Source organism: Lycium ferocissimum, unplaced genomic scaffold (assembly GCF_029784015.1).
Source record: "Lycium ferocissimum isolate CSIRO_LF1 unplaced genomic scaffold, AGI_CSIRO_Lferr_CH_V1 ctg8626, whole genome shotgun sequence".
NCBI lineage: Eukaryota > Viridiplantae > Streptophyta > Magnoliopsida > Solanales > Solanaceae > Lycium > Lycium ferocissimum.
The window spans coordinates 5602-24451 of NW_026727347.1; the positions used below are offsets into that span (position 1 = coordinate 5602).

Below are 18850 nucleotides of genomic sequence, written 5' to 3' on the forward strand. Positions count from 1 at the left end.
AGACATAAGAAGATATACATAATTCAATCAGACAAAATCTGCAAATAACTTATGAAAGTCAGACTGCCAGGTGCTTATTAACTTTTCAAAGCACCAAAATAATCTTAAATTCTCTAAAAGATGAAAGGCAGAAAAGGATGTGATTAAAAGCTAGAAGTTTCTACATTCGTAGGTTTTCAGACATAAGAAGATATACATAATTCAATCAGACAAAATCTGCAAATAACTTATGAAAGTCATCCCCTTGAAATCCGCTAAACAAGATACAAAATTCGGAAGAACTATTAATGTGTAACCGACCTTACTATTATGAGGTTACATCACAAGCCAATGTCGTCGCCATCACCTGTGCTATCAGCTTCATCGTCATTAGTACTATTATTACCTTCATTATCCTCATTATCACTTATGTACTCTACCATAGTGTCATCCTCTTGGTCAGAATCTTCTTCGATATAATCAACTTCAACTTCTGGTTCTGTTTGAGCATCCAATTCAATTACATTTGCATCCAGGGTAATCGGTTCAACATCATCTCTATGTAGTTTACTCAACATATCCACCGTATCATTGACAATCGAATTACTTTCAAGTGACATGTCTTGATACACATCATTATTTGTAATATGCGACTCATCACTTTCTGTCTCTGAATTTTCCTTCTCCGGGACATCATATAAGTGTCTATCTTGAAATTTGAGCACAATTCGCCAATTTTCCCCCAATTTTGGGTCATCAATGTAAAATACTTGTTTTGCTTGAGTAGCTAGTACGAAAGAATCATGTTCATACCAAAATCTTTTAACACATATGCTCGTAAAATGTTTATCTTTTTGCATCCCTGTTTTCTTGCGAAGATCAAACCACTTGCATTTAAATAGAAAAACTCGATTCTCATCAACATACTCTAACTCAATGATGTCAGTTATAATACCATAAAAATCAATCAACTCATTTTCATGATAGCCTGCAACAACTATACCACAATTCTGACTTTCACGTAATTCATCGTGTCGTTGAATAAGATACCTAACACCATTTATAACACAGCCAGTATGTTTTCTTCCACGCACATCAGATTCCATTGCCAAAGGATATAATTTCTTGATAGACATTGACTTGTCCTTATTATATAATTTCAAAATCTATGATTAAAAAAATATTGCGTTCAATTAGTAAAGAAGAAAAAGATTAAAATTTAAACACAACAACATGATTATTATCTTAAAATCACTTACTTTCCTTTTAAACCATAAAGGAAATTGTTCTCTGTGTTTCTCTTCTATATTCCCAACATCTTGTTTCACCAACTCTTCTTTATGCTCTCTGCATGTAAAAAATAAACTATTTAGAAATAGTATTAAAAAATAAAAATATCAATATATAAATAGAATGTGACTTTAACCAAAGGAAAAAAAAATTATAATCAGAAATTTTAGCTAAATAATTCCAATAAGGAAAGGTTTAATAATCAATTTTTAATGAATTTTTAAGTTTTCAATGTTAAGAAAATATTAAATAACTATTTTGTCTATTATAGAATCTTTGAATGAAGCACAAAAAATTCAATCAACATTTCTAAGGTCCTTTATGCTTTTAATATAACTAATTTCTATAAACGTGCAGTTGCACGTTATTCTCAGTCGATCTCATTCTTAGTAAAAAAAAATACTCCCTCTGTTTCAATTTATGTGAACCCATTTCTTTATTAGTTCGCGCCAAAAAGAATGACCACTTTCTATATTTGAATATAATTTACCTTTATGCAATGATTTATGGACACACAAAATATATACGACTCATTTTACACCACAACTTTAAAAGTCTTCTCTACTTTCTTAAACTCCGTGCCCAGTCAAATGGGTTCACATAAATTGAAACGGAGGGAGTGTAAGATAATATTATTTGAAATTAAATATACTGATTTTATGAGGCACAAAAATATTACTAGATCGTGTCCACTTAATATTTCCCATTAAGAGTGTGTTCGGTATGGAGGAAAATGTTTTTCACAGAAATTATTTTCATGGAAAATATGTTCTTAGAAAATAAGTGAATTTCCACCACGCAAACTTTCCATTTTAATAAATTCCTAATAAAGGTAAAATTAAATATGAAGTCGAAAATTCGGGGAGGGTAGGGTGCGAGCTAGGGGGAAGGGGGGGGGGGGGGTGGAGGAAATCAAAAAAGAAAACTTTTAAAATTTCTTTTTTTTTTTTTAAATGGCTAATATTTTTTAGGGGGTGGTTTGCTGTTGGGGCGGGGGAGGGAGGGGGGGGGGGTTGTAGGAAACCAAAAAAAGAAAAACTTTTCAAAAAAAAAGTTATTTTTTTGGAGGGGGTGGTGGGGTGAGGGAAGGGGGGATGGTGTAAAAAAAAAAATTTAAAACTTTTTTTTAAGAATCTAAAAATATTTTTTGGAGGGGTGGGGGGTCACCCAGCCGGTGGGGGGGGGGGAGGGGTGAGTGTAGATAACCCCCCAAAAAAAAAAACTTTAGAACTTTCTTTTCAAAAATATCTTTTTTGGAGGCAGGGGGATGGTGGAGGGGTGCTTTGGGTGGGGTTGTGGGAGTGGTTGAGGTTTGGTGGCTGGGGGTATGTTGGTGGTGGTAGGGTGGTCGGTGAAATGCCATTTGTGGACTTGTTTTTCCTAATTTGATTAGGGAAGTCATTTTCCCATTTTTTAAGGAACTTGTTTTCCTAAATAAAATGATTTCCAAAAATTTTGATCAAACGAACATGGAAAAATTAAAAATCATTTTTCGGAAAATGTTTTCCTCCATACCGAACAACCGGAAAATGTTTTCCTAGAAAAATAAGTGAATTTCTACTTATTTTATCAAGTTCGGTTAGTTAGTAGAAAATATTTTTAGAAAAATACTCAAGCCCCACCCCCACCACCATCCATCACCTCCCCCTCCCGACCCCAACCCAACCATCACCCTCGAATGCACTCCATATTCACCCACCCCTACGCCATACCACCACCCATCCCAACCCCACCTCACCCACACCACCGGTACACTGAACCACCCCACTCACCCCCTCCTAAATTTCTATTTCATATATTTTATTTTACTTTTAAAAAAAAATATTAAAAATGAAAAAAAATTCTTACCCACAACCACCAAACCTCAACCAAATTTAACCACGCAAAATTCCCATGTTTTATAAAAGTAAAATAATCGGGGGGTGGGAGGGTGTAGAAAACCAAAAAAAAAAAAAAGTTTTTTTAAAAAGAATTTTTTTTTGGATGGGGTGATTTTGTGTGGGGGGGGGGGGGGCGTTGGTGTAAAAAACAAAAACAAAAAAAGTCTATTTTTAAAAAAGAAAATTGATATTTTTTGAAGAGGTGTTGGGGTGTTGGGGTTGGGGGCGAGGTGGTGGGGTGGTAGCGGGGTAGTGGGTGGGGGTGGTGTGCGTGGGGTGGCTGAGGTTTGGTCGGGTGTGGTGGTTGGTGGAATGTCACTAGTGGACTTGTTTTCCCTAGTTTCATTAGAGAAGTCATTTTCCTCAATTTTAAGGAACTTGTTTTCTAAAGAAAATATTTCCAACGAACATGAGAAAATTGAAAAACATTTCCCCGAAAATGTTTTCCTCCATACTGAACACATCCTAAATTGTTGTTTTTGGTGTACATCCTTTAAGTTTTTACATATGGAAATATATATTAGAACTAAAATAATCTAATATTAGGAGTTATTAGTTAACGGAAGAGCATTTATATCTTTGTGATTAGTGGTGCGAAATGTAATTAACATTTTAAATTTAAGAATTCAAAAATTAATGAAATTTAATCAACCACTTTATTATAATTTTAATTTTTTTAATGGTGTAGCAGTACGCAGAACAAAACACCAAAGAGCCAGCTCGGGCCGGGCTTGGCTCGGCTCAACTGGCTCGGTATTGTAAGAAACTCGATTGAGAAAGGTTCTAGCCAAGAAGTTCACTGAGCTTCCATGTCAAAGCGACCAGATGCAGGCAACCTATTTTTTCTTTCTAAAAACGCTTATAAGCATTTTATTTGTTGCGAAGGTTAATTTTCGGCACTTTATAAAAGCCAAAGACTTTTTGGAATTTATTTATAGAATTAACCACTAGGCTCCATTCTTAGAGGTATTCCTTTTGAAAAAATATTATTATGTATCGTAAAATTTTTTATATATATATATATATAAAATACTAAAAGTGAGAACGTCTTAAGTCTAAATTTGAAAGACGGAAATATCCCTAAAATATTGATGGACATCTCCCCTTTAAAAAAATAATGAAATAATTAATGTTAATAATATATAAAAACTTAAATACATTTATAATAACTAAAAAATGCTCTGTCATATTATTAATGCCAAGAGCCGTTTTCTTTTTTGCTCTCTTTATTTATTTGTATTTATACTTATTTGGTTGGCTTCAAACTTCTAAACCTTTCCAAGTTCTCTTCATCAATATTCATTGATCTTCTAGCTACTATTTTCATAGATAATATATGAAAGTATTTGTTTCCCTGTATATCTCCTTTTTCATACGGAGTATATTTTTTTTTAGTTAAATACCACTAAGCAAGTTTAGTATGTAATTTATTATATTAACCAAGTAATAAAAAAGAAGTGTTTCAAGCAACACATAACGAAAAGAAAAAAAAGGGGGAAAGGGCATCAGGTCATAAGACCAAAACCCTAAAATCTTGCTCAACAATTGAAGATCGACATCTAGACAGTAAGTATACTAGAGAAACAGTACATTAAGGAATAAGAAAGATAAACAGTACAACTGTTAACTCCCTTAGAGGAACATAGAAAAGATGAACAGCGAAAGTAGACATACCCATAGGAGGTAGTACATACCCATAAGAGGTAGCACCCAGTATACTCTGTTATAAAATCAAAAGATTTTCAAACAATGAAAACAATACCTTATTTTCAAAAGATAGCCTTTTACAATGAAGAACTTTATGATTATAAGAGAAAGATAAATAAGAAAGTAAAGAAGATAAACTCTTTACATTCAGATTTAGCTTTTAAAAGAATGTTGTTAAATCCTAGGTTCTTAGAAGCCTATAACAATAGTGAGAGACATCTCACAAGAGAATTTATAATAAATTCAATATGGGATCTAGAAGCCCAGATACAAGCTAAAATGGATAGCTTGATAATAAGCAAGATGAATATGCGATGGCATGCAAAACAGCTTCGTAAATATTCAGATCATTATTAAAAATGAGTAATTTATCCTTAGATAAACATAAGGAAATAAATAGTAATAATATTTCAGCTGTAGCTACCAAGATAGCTAAAGTAGAAAATGATCTACAAAATTGGAATATTCCAAAGGAACCATTCCGATCAATCTACAATACAGGAAAGTTTGATTTTGTTAAAAGCTACAACATCAAAACTTGCGAATCTACTATAGCAATCAATAGTTCTTTGGAAACTATTAAATTATTACAAGTTCAAGATATTAAAAGATATCAAAGAAATTTTAATTTCTTGCACATAGGACTTGTCCAAGTCGCGGTCAAACCTCTTTACAGATTAGGTTTAGATACGCCTTTATGTCTCTTATTAAGAGATGATAGATTATTAAACTTTGAAGATTCATTATTAGGAGTATTACAAAGTAACCTCGCTAATGGCCCGGTATACTTTAATTGTTACCCTAATTATTCAGTTGATATTAATGATCAGAACGTACTAGATACGTTAACCCTTAATATCAAAACAAGGAACATGAACAGCAAAGTTAATACAAAAGAAATAGCTGTAATATACAGGATATATTACAGACTAATGAAGACTACCTTAGCTCCAAAAGCTAAAATAATAAGTCCAAAAGGAGTTACTATGCTCATGGAATCAAGCCAAGAACATAGTAGTACCTTTGTCCCAAAATTAATAAAATGGGATGACATTTTATCAAAAGATGAATGGCGATTTAACGCCATTTTATCAACTATTGAGCAAGTTATTCAACATGAATGGATCTATTGACCTAAAGTTCCTTTAACTCGATGAATGAATCATCTTCGGTAGCCGAATGTCTTATTCTAGACCTTCGTCCAGCCATCGAATGTCTTTCTCAAGACCTTCTCCTTCCAAACTGTAACGACCCATTTGGTCGTTTGGCACTTTTAGGCCTAATATCCCTAAAACACCTTATTCGTGGTCTAATTTTGGTGTCTATAGCTTGCGATAACGGGTGATTCGGTTATTTAATTGACGAGTTTTAGTCCTCATTTGACATTCGAGGACGAATGTTCTAAAGGAGGGGAGAATGTTAGACCCCGTATTTTTATACGTCGAGTTATTCGCGAAAGAATCAACGTGAGATAGAAACTTTGGATTTTAATTTCTAAACTAGAACAAATCGGTTACAAATTTTACTTAGTACAAAAATGTTATTGGAGATTAGGAATTACTTAAGTGTGGTGTTAAGTAAAAATTGGTGACAATAATGAGCCAACAAGAGCATCAACATCCAAGGTAAAAAGGATGACTCAAAGTCATCTAAAATAAGGTTAATGGAAGACATACAAATATGCAATTAAATGTTGATTCATCCACTACATTTTCAACATATTGTGGACAATTAAATTTGGAAGAAACACACAAGTTACATTCAGCCATAGGGCTGAAAATTTTGAGGAGAAAAAGTTGAAGCATACAATTGAATATTTGAGCATCCACTACTTTATGAAAGTATACATTGTTTTAGGAGGACATAACATGGTGGAGGGATCATTTTACATTAAATATTGCTCATCCATCTTGGCATAATTACAATGGACAAAGGGTGGTGTATGAATCATTCACCACACATACAATTGTCTTGTAAACAATTGAAAAGAAAGAAGAAAGGAGAAACAAGAAGGTGAGGTTGGCCAAAAGTTGTAGAAAACAAATTAGAAAATTTAAAGTGTAAAGTTAATGGAATGAATCATGCCATAAGTGGAGCATGTGACCAACTTGTAGGCATCAAAGTTGAACCAAATAATGACCAAGAAATCAGCCATCACAATTCATTTCAACTACACAACACAAAGAAAGAAAACCTAAGCCTAGAGAGGAGAACCATTCGGCCAAGAGGGCTGAAATTTAGCTCTTTGAGTCTTGATCCAAAAATTATTTTCCAAGGTGTTTCAACCCTTTAGAAGGTCCCTAAAACGTGAAGATAGTCTTTGGAGCAACAAGAACCATTTTCCATCTCAAGTCACCAACTCTAGCCAAGTAGAGAAGTCAAGTTGTCAAGGTAAGATCTAACTTTCTTTTCAAGTATTAAGGGTGATGTAGATGTGTGAATATAAGTTGTATGCATGAAATAAGGTGTATTGATGTTGGAACATGATAGTAGTTATGGGGTTATATGTGTTGATGTTGAAGTATGGTTGTAACTTGACGAACATGAATCGCATGCATAAAATCATGAAAGTTGGCGTTGGAATGTTAGTTGGCCGTAGGGACTGTTTTGGTGGAATTAATGGACTGATTTTCTTTAATAAATATGGTTGTTACTATCATAGATCTCATGGTAAAAAGAATGAAAAGAATTGGAAGGTTAAAGGTGAAGTTAGGTTAGTATGAAAATGGTTGAATCTATGATTTTATGTGAGAGATGTTGAAGCATGGTGTAGCCGTGTGTGGACTGTTTTGTGAAGAAGTTAGTGAACTGTTTTTACTTGATATTTTGATTGTTATTATCATGAATTTTATGATGGAAAGGAAGGTGTTTAATGGTTGGAGTTGAAACTAAAGTCATTTGTGAGTTGTTTTAAGGATTATAAAAATGACGATATAGCGTAGTTGCGTATGAATTGATGTTGTACTTGTCGTGTGGATAGCTGGTCATAACTTACTAAAATTATATGAAAAGAAGACATGAAATGATGTATAAAAATCGCATGTGGTTGGCTTAGTATGTTCGTAAACGTTTGCAAGAATTCCGAACATTATTATGTTGTCGGGTAGGGACTGTTTTGGACATGTTGTGGTAGTGGACTGTTTTGGACTTGTGTTTTCATTAAGTTGGAAAGAATAATTATAAGTTAAGAGTATACATCATATTGTATGTTGGATGGGCTGTTATAAGTTGTTACATGCAAACGTTAAGGCTACAAACTAATAAAAGTAACTTGAGAATGTCGAAGCCGTATGTGAATCGTTATTGCATGTTATGAATGTGGGCTGTTTAGAATATTGTGTGGGCTGTCCGGATTGGTATTGAACACATAATTATTGATGTTGTATTGGTAGTATGTGGTTGGTTTAGATACAAGAGAAAACATCGCCTAAACATCTAGAAAGGAGTTACTAACGTTAGAATACGTTTGAATCTCCCCGTAGCTTAACCATAGTTGTTGGCGTCTTAATATAGGTTGAAGTATTATTGGGTAGCGTACACATATTGTGTGACGAATAAGCACTAAAGACCTTGTCCGATCGGAAGCACTTCGAAGGAAAAAGCTTTGGCATGGGAGTTCGTGACACTGTTCGGCATTGAGGTAGGTTACGGTTTACCTTATGGTGAGACTTTGATTAGCGAAGCGTATGTTTAGATGATATTGTCGGAGAATGCATATAAACTGCGGGTATCAAGTTGGGTTAGATATTTTCTTAGGTTGGACCTTGTTGTATGATTTGGGGGCTACACATCCCGTTGTGTTGTTGACTTATCTTGATCTATTTTTTTTTTTTTTGTGCTCGTTGCCACTTGAGACATTGAGTATCGTGACTAATGATATATCATGGCTATGATATTGCGGTGTTTTACTTGATTGATATGGAGATGAGAATGGTGATTCCATTGTGGCTTTTTGTGTAGCCTTATTCTTTGATATTACTTGTATTCCATGTGCGGTACCGTTTCGGATTGAATTGGTTTTTAACATTACATTTCATCATACTCATATGCATTTCCATGATACATTGATATATGCATGGTTATGGCACTAATGATGATATGTGAGAGAGTGTAGCCTCCGAGGTCTTTGCCGGAGAGGGTAAAGAGAGAGATGAGTGTTTGTTGCCCGAGGTTTCTTGCGGGAACGATGGAGTGTCCGATGCCCGAGGTCTTTGCCGGGATCGTGAGAGTGTGCTCGTGATCCGAGGTTATATTCGGAGCGAGTGGTACATGGACTTCGCGGGTCCCCCATGGGTCATGATCGCCGAGACGTGGAGTTAAGCTCCGTCGGGACATGTTGTACAAAGCGCATATGCATTGCATTCATCCTACATACATTATTGCATTGCATTATATCTTGGTTCCGTTGATTGTTGTGATACTACCGTGATGTACCGATTCGGATTGATTATACTAAGACTTGGCACAATTGGGTTTAGATGCTATAACATAAAAGATGACTTGTTCGTGGATATGGATTCATATTGACTTGTACTTGTTGGTTTATATGTTTTTCTTGCTTGTTGTCTTTATATACGTTATCTAGTCTTAGTCGGCCTATGATACCTACCAGTACTCGTTGTTTGTCCGACCTACACTTTTGCGCATTCTTTTATGAATGCGAGTACCAAGCCGAGATCGATTTCTACTCTTCGTGGCTAATATTCGAGGATTTCGATTCGAGTCCTTCGGGATGAGCATGAGGACGATCGATGCCGATGACTCTTTTTATCCTTATGTCTTGTTTCATTCGGGACATGATCTTTTAGGCTACTATGTATTATTATGATTCGGACTTATAGTATTTAGTTAGATGCTCTTGTATGAGTCGACCGGATCGGGGTTGGATTCTCATTATTTCTATATTTCTTTATATTATTATCGTGAGACTTACGTTATTTTATCTTCTTCCGCTTTATTTATATATTTTTGATTGTTGGAATAAGGGTTCGCCTACCGAGGTGGGAAAGGTAGGTGCCCGCACGACTTAGTGAAAATAGGTCGTGACAAGTTGGTATCAGAGCTTAGGTTACCCGGTCTATAAGTACAAGAGCAATGTCTAGTAGAGTCCTACTTATGGGTGTGTTGCGCGCCACACTTATAATTGGGAGGCTATGGGACATCTAGGAAACTTCGATTCTTTCATTATTTCGTGCTACTTCATTCAAATTGGTATCTAGTTGATCCCAATTGGTATCTGAACTTCTCTGTTTTACCTTCTCCCGGATGATGGGAACTCATCCTTAAATTCTTGCGCGAACGGTTGTTTCCGACATGTGGTACAGTACGAGCTGTGTTGTCCTAATTTAGATGTGTGACCAAGTTCAGTTTCTAGCTATGACTTGGGGTTTCAGCTGTGTGGAGTCGTGATTAGGCTCGTTATTGTGAGGTTGGTTGAAGAGATGGGAGAAGTGATTCATAGGGTCATAGGACCTCCATATTTATAGTATTGGATTTTCTCGAAAGAGGCAAGAATGCATTTATGGCTTAATAAGAGCGATTTGTTCGATGGTATGATCGGTTTTAGGAAGCGTATAGCAAAGTAAGAGTTCTTATAGTATAGATGAAGGATTATCGGGTGCTGCATCTAAGTTTTTGAATGAGAATTATGGGAAAGTTGTGAAATGGCTACTGAAATTCGTATTAAAAATCTGCATTCTTTCCAAAACTTGAAACCACCATATCTCATTCATTGTAAGGTCAAATTGAGTGTTTCAAAAGCCTAATTTGAGTGAAATTTCACAAGGAATCCGTTGGAAGCATCAAAAGCGAGTTTTGGGATCCGTTGGCACGAGAAACGAGACTGAACAGCTGGGCATTTTTGTTATTAATGTTGGATTGTAGTGGGGATAAAAGATAAAAATAATTTGATCAATGGATTAGTGCTATGACTTTTCCTTTCTAAAGGTTGGTGGCGAGTGGAACCTAATTATGAAAAGGTGAGAATAGGGTATAGATGTAGTGGAGTGGTCATTTAACGAACGAATTATTCAAAGTATTTAATTATTTTATTTTAGGATTGTCTACCTTATAATAAGACTTCATTATTTATTTGGGTTTTATCCACCTTATAATAGGATTTAATTATAGGCTTACATAGGCTTCGGTCACATTATATAGAAATTTTAATTTTAAATATATATGAACTACTTTTGACCTGATTCTCAACGTGTGAAGGAGGAGTAGTGTCTTGCAAGATTCGAGATAAAGCAAAGGGCAAAGCCAACTTAATACCGATTAAATTTGAAACTCACAAATTTCTTTGAGTATGAACTTTTTAGACGTGAATTTTGGAAGGGTAGAAGATCCCCAAATCATTGCACTTTGCATCATTAATAATCATAGATCAAGCACCGCATTTAGGCTAGTTCGCCTTTAATTGATCATTTTAGGTTTGTTCGCCTTTAATTAAACATTTTAGGTTTATTCGCCTTTAATTGAAAAGAAAAGGAACTGCATTTCAAGAGCCTGTGATATCGACAGTCTACACAAATGGAAGTTTTAAAGAGATTGATTTCACCACTCAAATCAGCACATTTTACCATTGTCCCAACTACTTTCTTCGAGTAGCTAATAGGAACACACCAAAAAAAAAAAAAAAAAAAAAAAAAAAAAAAGTTCAATCATGCAAGGTTGGGGCTGCTTTGGAGTTGAAACGATCGGCAAGAAGAGACTTAATGACTTCATCTTCATCATCTTCCTCTCTATGGCCATAACCAATAGCAGCATTATTGTCCAGAATCGGACCACTATCGCATGAAAGTATCAAAAGAAACTGCAATTCTCGCCATACCCATAAGCTTTCTCTTCTTGTGGTTAGCCTTGAAACAAGATTGCCTTAATTTCTTTGTTTTCTCCTCAAGTTCCATGTCCGGGATTTCCTCCATCCTTTTCTTCTCTTCCTCTAATGAATCTATCACATCCTTCCACTGTTCCATACCATTTCCTTCCCCCTCTTCAATTCCGCAAATATTCATCATCGAAACAAGGGTAACATGTCTATGTAGAGAATATCTTAACGTTCTTTTCTAAACGAAATATTAAGAGAATATAATATTGTTACATAAACTAAAAGGTGAATTTTTTTTTATTTGAAACAAGAGTGTAAAGAAGATGTGTATATAGAGAGTGAACCTTAACATTCTTGATTAGGGTTTGAAGACTCATTAACTTCCTATGTGGCCACCTTCGAATTCCCAAATCCCTACATCTTATCTTCAAAAGTGTCACCCCAATATTGAGTTCCTTGGCTGCTTGATTTATTGGCATGTAAAAACACTTGGAAATTGCTTCTCGAGATAACATTTTTTGCTTCCCTTTTTCCGTTATAATTATCTTTTCTTGATTGTTGTCACATGACAACAATTCCTGGTTCTCATCCCTCGTTTCGCTCCACATCCCTGCACCCATAACATTATAATACATTAGATAATTTATTTAGAACAAATACTATTAGTGTATACAAATAGATATTCAGAATATGACCATCACACGGGGTAGGGTTATAAAAAGATGAATAAAATGGATCTTCAAGAGTGAAATCCATCATCAAAGGATTGTTAGCAACATCAAAAGCGTTATCGTACTGATGATCGATAGCGTAGTGTCCTGAATTACCTTGCATTCTTTCTTGTAATTGGATTCAAAAGGAAGGATCCTAGAAGCATATATATATGAAGCATTGGTGCATGAACGAAGGTCGGCTAGTGTAGTCACTTCTGTACATCACTCTTCCCTATAAAACGCGTAATCCAAGTGGACGGCTGATCTTGAAGATGCCGTCTGCTTTTGCTTTTGGAAAGAGGACAGCTCTTTTCATAAAGTTGTCGGCCATCTGGGTTTTACCTGAGGGGTAAAAGCTTTTTTTTTTTTTTTAAAAAAAAAAAAAAAAAAAAATTTTGAACGGCTGCTTTTATAAAGCTTGTCGGCCACAAAATCAAATGAAAAAAAAAAAAAAAAAAAAAAAAAAAAATATATATATATATATATATATATATATATATATATATATATATATATAAAAAAATTAGGAATTGTGTATAGATACGTATTGTTTATTTTTAAAATACGTAATTAAGAATAGACGTATATAACCGATAAAAAAAATACGTAATACGTCAAAGCCATGATATACAAATCAAGAATCAATTAATTACGTTATATAAGTACGGTTAAGAAATCTATATTGACAAGAAATAATTTGTATTAGTATTTATACACATAAGAAATATATAAAGACAAGACTAGTACTTTAAAGTAAATTATCTACCCTAAGTCTACAATACAGTGACTTATACCTTATATTTGACTAATTTCGGTATAGTTAAGTAAGGGTCGGTTATTCATATGTAAACATCTTTTTGAGGACTATCGAATAAGGCGTGGGTCAATGGAATTATTTACGGTGACGAATGATGATGGTGTGACTAGCACTAATGGTGAAATACTTTTAGATATCAGTGATCACGTTAGTGAACTTATGAACTAAGGAGAAAGGGAAATTATTTCCATTAAGGATTTTTGGCAAGGGTACTTCGACGAAAGAAAATTTAAGAATGGTGAAAGAAGGGTTAGTGAAATCAGAATACTTTACCGGTTCGAGTGGGCAAGGTTTGCGTCTTATTCTAAGGTTGGTGTGGTTCTAAGGAAAATTGTGAGGCCTATCGATAACGTTCATAGGTTTGGTTATATAGGATTAGAACATTTTGACAAAAGCAATGGTTATATTCGGAAACTGAGGATGGGGGGAAAATTTTGAATTTGGAAATATGAAAATTAGGTCTTTTATCTAAGTTAGAGGGAGTTCCGGCTAGTAAGGCGAGAGAGAAATGTTTATGGCATATTCCGTAGAGGTTTCCCACAGTGTCCTATCAAGGATTCTTTAGTTACCGTCAGCTTTCATTCTCTCTTGTCGCTCGAGGACGAGCGATTGTTTAATTGGTATCTGATGTAACGACCCATTTGGTCGTTTGGCACTTTTAGGCCTAATATCCCTAAAACACCTTATTCGTGGTCTAATTTTGGTGTCTATAGCTTGCGATAACGGGTGATTCGGTTATTTAATTGACGAGTTTTAGTCCTCATTTGACATTCGAGGACGAATGTTCTAAAGGAGGGGAGAATGTTAGACCCCGTATTTTTATACGTCGAGTTATTCGCGAAAGAATCAACGTGAGATAGAAACTTTGGATTTTAATTTCTAAACTAGAACAAATCGGTTACAAATTTTACTTAGTACAAAAATGTTATTGGAGATTAGGAATTACTTAAGTGTGGTGTTAAGTAAAAATTGGTGACAATAATGAGCCAACAAGAGCATCAACATCCAAGGTAAAAAGGATGACTCAAAGTCATCTAAAATAAGGTTAATGGAAGACATACAAATATGCAATTAAATGTTGATTCATCCACTACATTTTCAACATATTGTGGACAATTAAATTTGGAAGAAACACACAAGTTACATTCGGCCATAGGGCTGAAAATTTTGAGAGAAAAAGTTGAAGCATACAATTGAATATTTGAGCATCCACTACTTTATGAAAGTATACATTGTTTTAGGAGGACATAACATGGTGGAGGGATCATTTTACATTAAATATTGCTCATCCATCTTGGCATGATTACAATGGACAAAGGGTGGTGTATGAATCATTCACCACACATACAATTGTCTTGTAAACAATTGAAAAGAAAGAAGAAAGGAGAAACAAGAAGGTGAGGTTGGCCAAAAGTTGTAGAAAACAAATTAGAAAATTTAAAGTGTAAAGTTAATGGAATGAATCATGCCATAAGTGGAGCATGTGACCAACTTGTAGGCATCAAAGTTGAACCAAATAATGACCAAGAAATCAGCCATCACAATTCATTTCAACTACACAACACAAAGAAAGAAAACCTAAGCCTAGAGAGAGAGAACCATTCGGCCAAGAGGGCTGAAATTTAGCTCTTTGAGTCTTGATCCAAAAATTATTTTCCAAGGTGTTTCAACCCTTTAGAAGGTCCCTAAAACGTGAAGATAGTCTTTGGAGCAACAAGAACCATTTTCCATCTCAAGTCACCAACTCTAGCCAAGTAGAGAAGTCAAGTTGTCAAGGTAAGATCTAACTTTCTTTTCAAGTATTAAGGGTGATGTAGATGTGTGAATATAAGTTGTATGCATGAAATAAGGTGTATTGATGTTGGAACATGATAGTAGTTATGGGGTTATATGTGTTGATGTTGAAGTATGGTTGTAACTTGACGAACATGAATCGCATGCATAAAATCATGAAAGTTGGCGTTGGAATGTTAGTTGGCCGTAGGGACTGTTTGGTGGAATTAATGGACTGATTTTCTTTAATAAATATGGTTGTTACTATCATAGATCTCATGGTAAAAAGAATGAAAAGAATTGGAAGGTTAAAGGTGAAGTTAGGTTAGTATGAAAATGGTTGAATCTATGATTTTATGTGAGAGATGTTGAAGCATGGTGTAGCCGTGTGTGGACTGTTTTGTGAAGAAGTTAGTGAACTGTTTTTACTTGATATTTTGATTGTTATTATCATGAATTTTATGATGGAAAGGAAGGTGTTTAATGGTTGGAGTTGAAACTAAAGTCATTTGTGAGTTGTTTTAAGGATTATAAAAATGACGATATAGCGTAGTTGCGTATGAATTGATGTTGTACTTGTCGTGTGGATAGCTGGTCATAACTTACTAAAATTATATGAAAAGAAGACATGAAATGATGTATAAAAATCGCATGTGGTTGGCTTAGTATGTTCGTAAACGTTTGCAAGAATTCCGAACATTATTATGTTGTCGGGTAGGGACTGTTTTGGACATGTTGTGGTAGTGGACTGTTTTGGACTTGTGTTTTCATTAAGTTGGAAAGAATAATTATAAGTTAAGAGTATACATCATATTGTATGTTGGATGGGCTGTTATAAGTTGTTACATGCAAACGTTAAGGCTACAAACTAATAAAAGTAACTTGAGAATGTCGAAGCCGTATGTGAATCGTTATTGCATGTTATGAATGTGGGCTGTTTAGAATATTGTGTGGGCTGTCCGGATTGGTATTGAACACATAATTATTGATGTTGTATTGGTAGTATGTGGTTGGTTTAGATACAAGAGAAAACATCGCCTAAACATCTAGAAAGGAGTTACTAACGTTAGAATACGTTTGAATCTCCCCGTAGCTTAACCATAGTTGTTGGCGTCTTAATATAGGTTGAAGTATTATTGGGTAGCGTACACATATTGTGTGACGAATAAGCACTAAAGACCTTGTCCGATCGGAAGCACTTCGAAGGAAAAAGCTTTGGCATGGGAGTTCGTGACACTGTTCGGCATTGAGGTAGGTTACGGTTTACCTTATGGTGAGACTTTGATTAGCGAAGCGTATGTTTAGATGATATTGTCGGAGAATGCATATAAACTGCGGGTATCAAGTTGGGTTAGATATTTTCTTAGGTTGGACCTTGTTGTATGATTTGGGGGCTACACATCCCGTTGTGTTGTTGACTTATCTTGATCTTTTTTTTTTTTTTTGTGTGCTCGTTGCCACTTGAGACATTGAGTATCTCGTGACTAATGATATATCATGACTATGATATTGCGGTGTTTTACTTGATTGATATGGAGATGAGAATGGTGATTCCATTGTGGCTTTTTGTGTAGCCTTATTGCTGATATTACTTGTATTCCATGTGCGGTACCGTTTCGGATTGAATTGGTTTTTAACATTACATTTCATCATACTCATATGCATTTCCATGATACATTGATATATGCATGGTTATGGCACTAATGATGATATGTGAGAGAGTGTAGCCTCCGAGGTCTTTGCCGGAGAGGGTAAAAGAGAGATGAGTGTTTGTTGCCCGAGGTTTCTTGCCGGGAACGATGGAGTGTCCGATGCCCGAGGTCTTTGCCGGGATCGTGAGAGTGTGCTCGTGATCCGAGGTTATATTCGGAGCGAGTGGTACATGGACTTCGCGGGTCCCCCATGGGTCATGATCGCCGAGACGTGGAGTTAAGCTCCGTCCGGGACATGTTGTACAAAGCGCATATGCATTGCATTCATCCTACATACATTATTGCATTGCATTATATCTTGGTTCTTTTGTTGATTGTTGTGATACTACCGTGATGTACTGATTCGGATTGATTATACTAAGACTTGGCACAATTGGGTTTAGATGCTATAACATAAAAGATGACTTGTTCTGTGGATATGGATTCATATTGACTTGTACTTGTTGGTTTATATGTTTTTCTTGCTTGTTGTCTTTATATACGTTATCTAGTCTTAGTCGGCCTATGATACCTACCGAACATTTTCGTTGTTTGTCTCGACCTACACTTGCGCATTCTTTTATGAATGCGAGTACCAACCGAGATCGATTTCTACTCTTCGTGGCTAATATTCGAGGATTTCGATTCGAGTCCTTCGGGATGAGCATGAGGACGATCGATGCCGATGACTCTTTTTATCCTTATGTCTTGTTTCATTCGGGACATGATCTTTTAGGCTACTATGTATTATTATGATTCGGACTTATAGTATTTAGTTAGATGCTCTTGTATGACCGACCGATATCGGGGTTGGATTCTCATTATTTCTATATTTCTTTATATTATTATCGTGAGACTTACGTTATTTTATCTTCTTCCGCTTTATTTATATATTTTTGATTGTTGGAATAAGGGTTCGCCTAGTGAAAATAGGTCGTGACACAAAGGTAGGTGGTTCATACAACAATCTTAGTCAAAAAATAAAAATTTTAGACAAACTATTCCAAAAGTTTAATCCCAAAACTCCTCCATTAGAAGTAAAAATTATCAAAATTTATACTATAAGGGTATAGATGATGAAATGAAAAGTCATAAAAAGAAATACGAATGGTATAAAGAAACTCATAGTTTTGAAACTAGAATTAACCATAAAATAGAATGGTTAGAAGACATAAGAAGAACCAGAAGGAATATAAAATTCTTTGAATGGTTTAAAATAACGGGGAAGATTCCAAAAAGAGAATCTCTAACAATGATAGTAAATAAATGGTATACTAGGAATAAAGGAATCGTAGAATCCCAAACTCCTCCATTAGAAGAAATTATCATACCAGTTGGTAAAGAAACCATTACTGCAACCCCCTTTAAAAGAGAAGGATTCAATCTAGATAGTGATCCAAAAACTAAGGATATCAATAAGATAACAAAATAACTATACCAACCAATACATAGTGTTTCTAATCCGATAAAAGAAACAAATAAAAAAGCAATACCATCCGAAGTAACCCCAGTTTGGAGAAACATCCAACAATTAAATTACCAGAATTTTCTTCAGAAAAATTCCCAAAACTAGATAAGGAATTTGGCCTAGATGGAGAATTCCTAGATAAAATTAATAAACAGTTAAAAATAACTGAAAACAAAATAGCTAGTAAAGCTAGTTCTAGTAATAAAACTACAGTCTCTAATTCAACAAAAGAATTAGAAGAAAGAATTAAAAAGCAACTAGAGGCAATAGATGCTCTAGATAAATTAAATAAAAATTCTGATAAAGTCATTACATTATCTCAAACTCAGAAAGAGGCAAAAAAGTTAACCAATAATCATCCAACTAAAAATTATTACAAAAGGCCATCATTCCCAGATGTCCAATTTGAAGAAGATATATATCTAACCAGTTCATCCCATGGAGGAACAGGCATTAGTGAATGGAATATAGACGGTTTAGCTGAAAGCCAAATCTATAAAAAATTACATGAAATGGGTATTGCTATAACAGCATACAAAGCTAGAAGCGCTGGTGATAGACACGCAGCAACAATGATTATTTCAGGTTTCACTGGAACATTAAAAAATTGGTGGGATAATTATCTTACTGAATTCAATAGAGCTCAAATCTTAGGAGCCATAGTTATAGAAACTGTTATTAAAATGGAAAACAATATGCAAAC

General features: G+C 34.9%; 1 protein-coding gene across 1 annotated transcript; it reads right to left on the bottom strand.

The window, feature by feature from the left end:
• Positions 1 to 304: 304 nt before the first annotated feature.
• LOC132045933 (uncharacterized) lies at positions 305 to 18601 on the bottom strand. Its single transcript, XM_059436500.1, has 8 exons — positions 18525 to 18601; positions 18220 to 18281; positions 18011 to 18082; positions 12030 to 12295; positions 11733 to 11923; positions 11570 to 11644; positions 1239 to 1326; positions 305 to 1145 (listed from the first exon to the last, which is right to left on the bottom strand). The coding sequence occupies exons 1-8, from the start codon at positions 18599 to 18601 to the stop codon at positions 321 to 323; spliced, it is 1656 nt and encodes a 551-aa protein (XP_059292483.1). The 3' UTR covers positions 305 to 320.
• Positions 18602 to 18850: the final 249 nt, after the last annotated feature.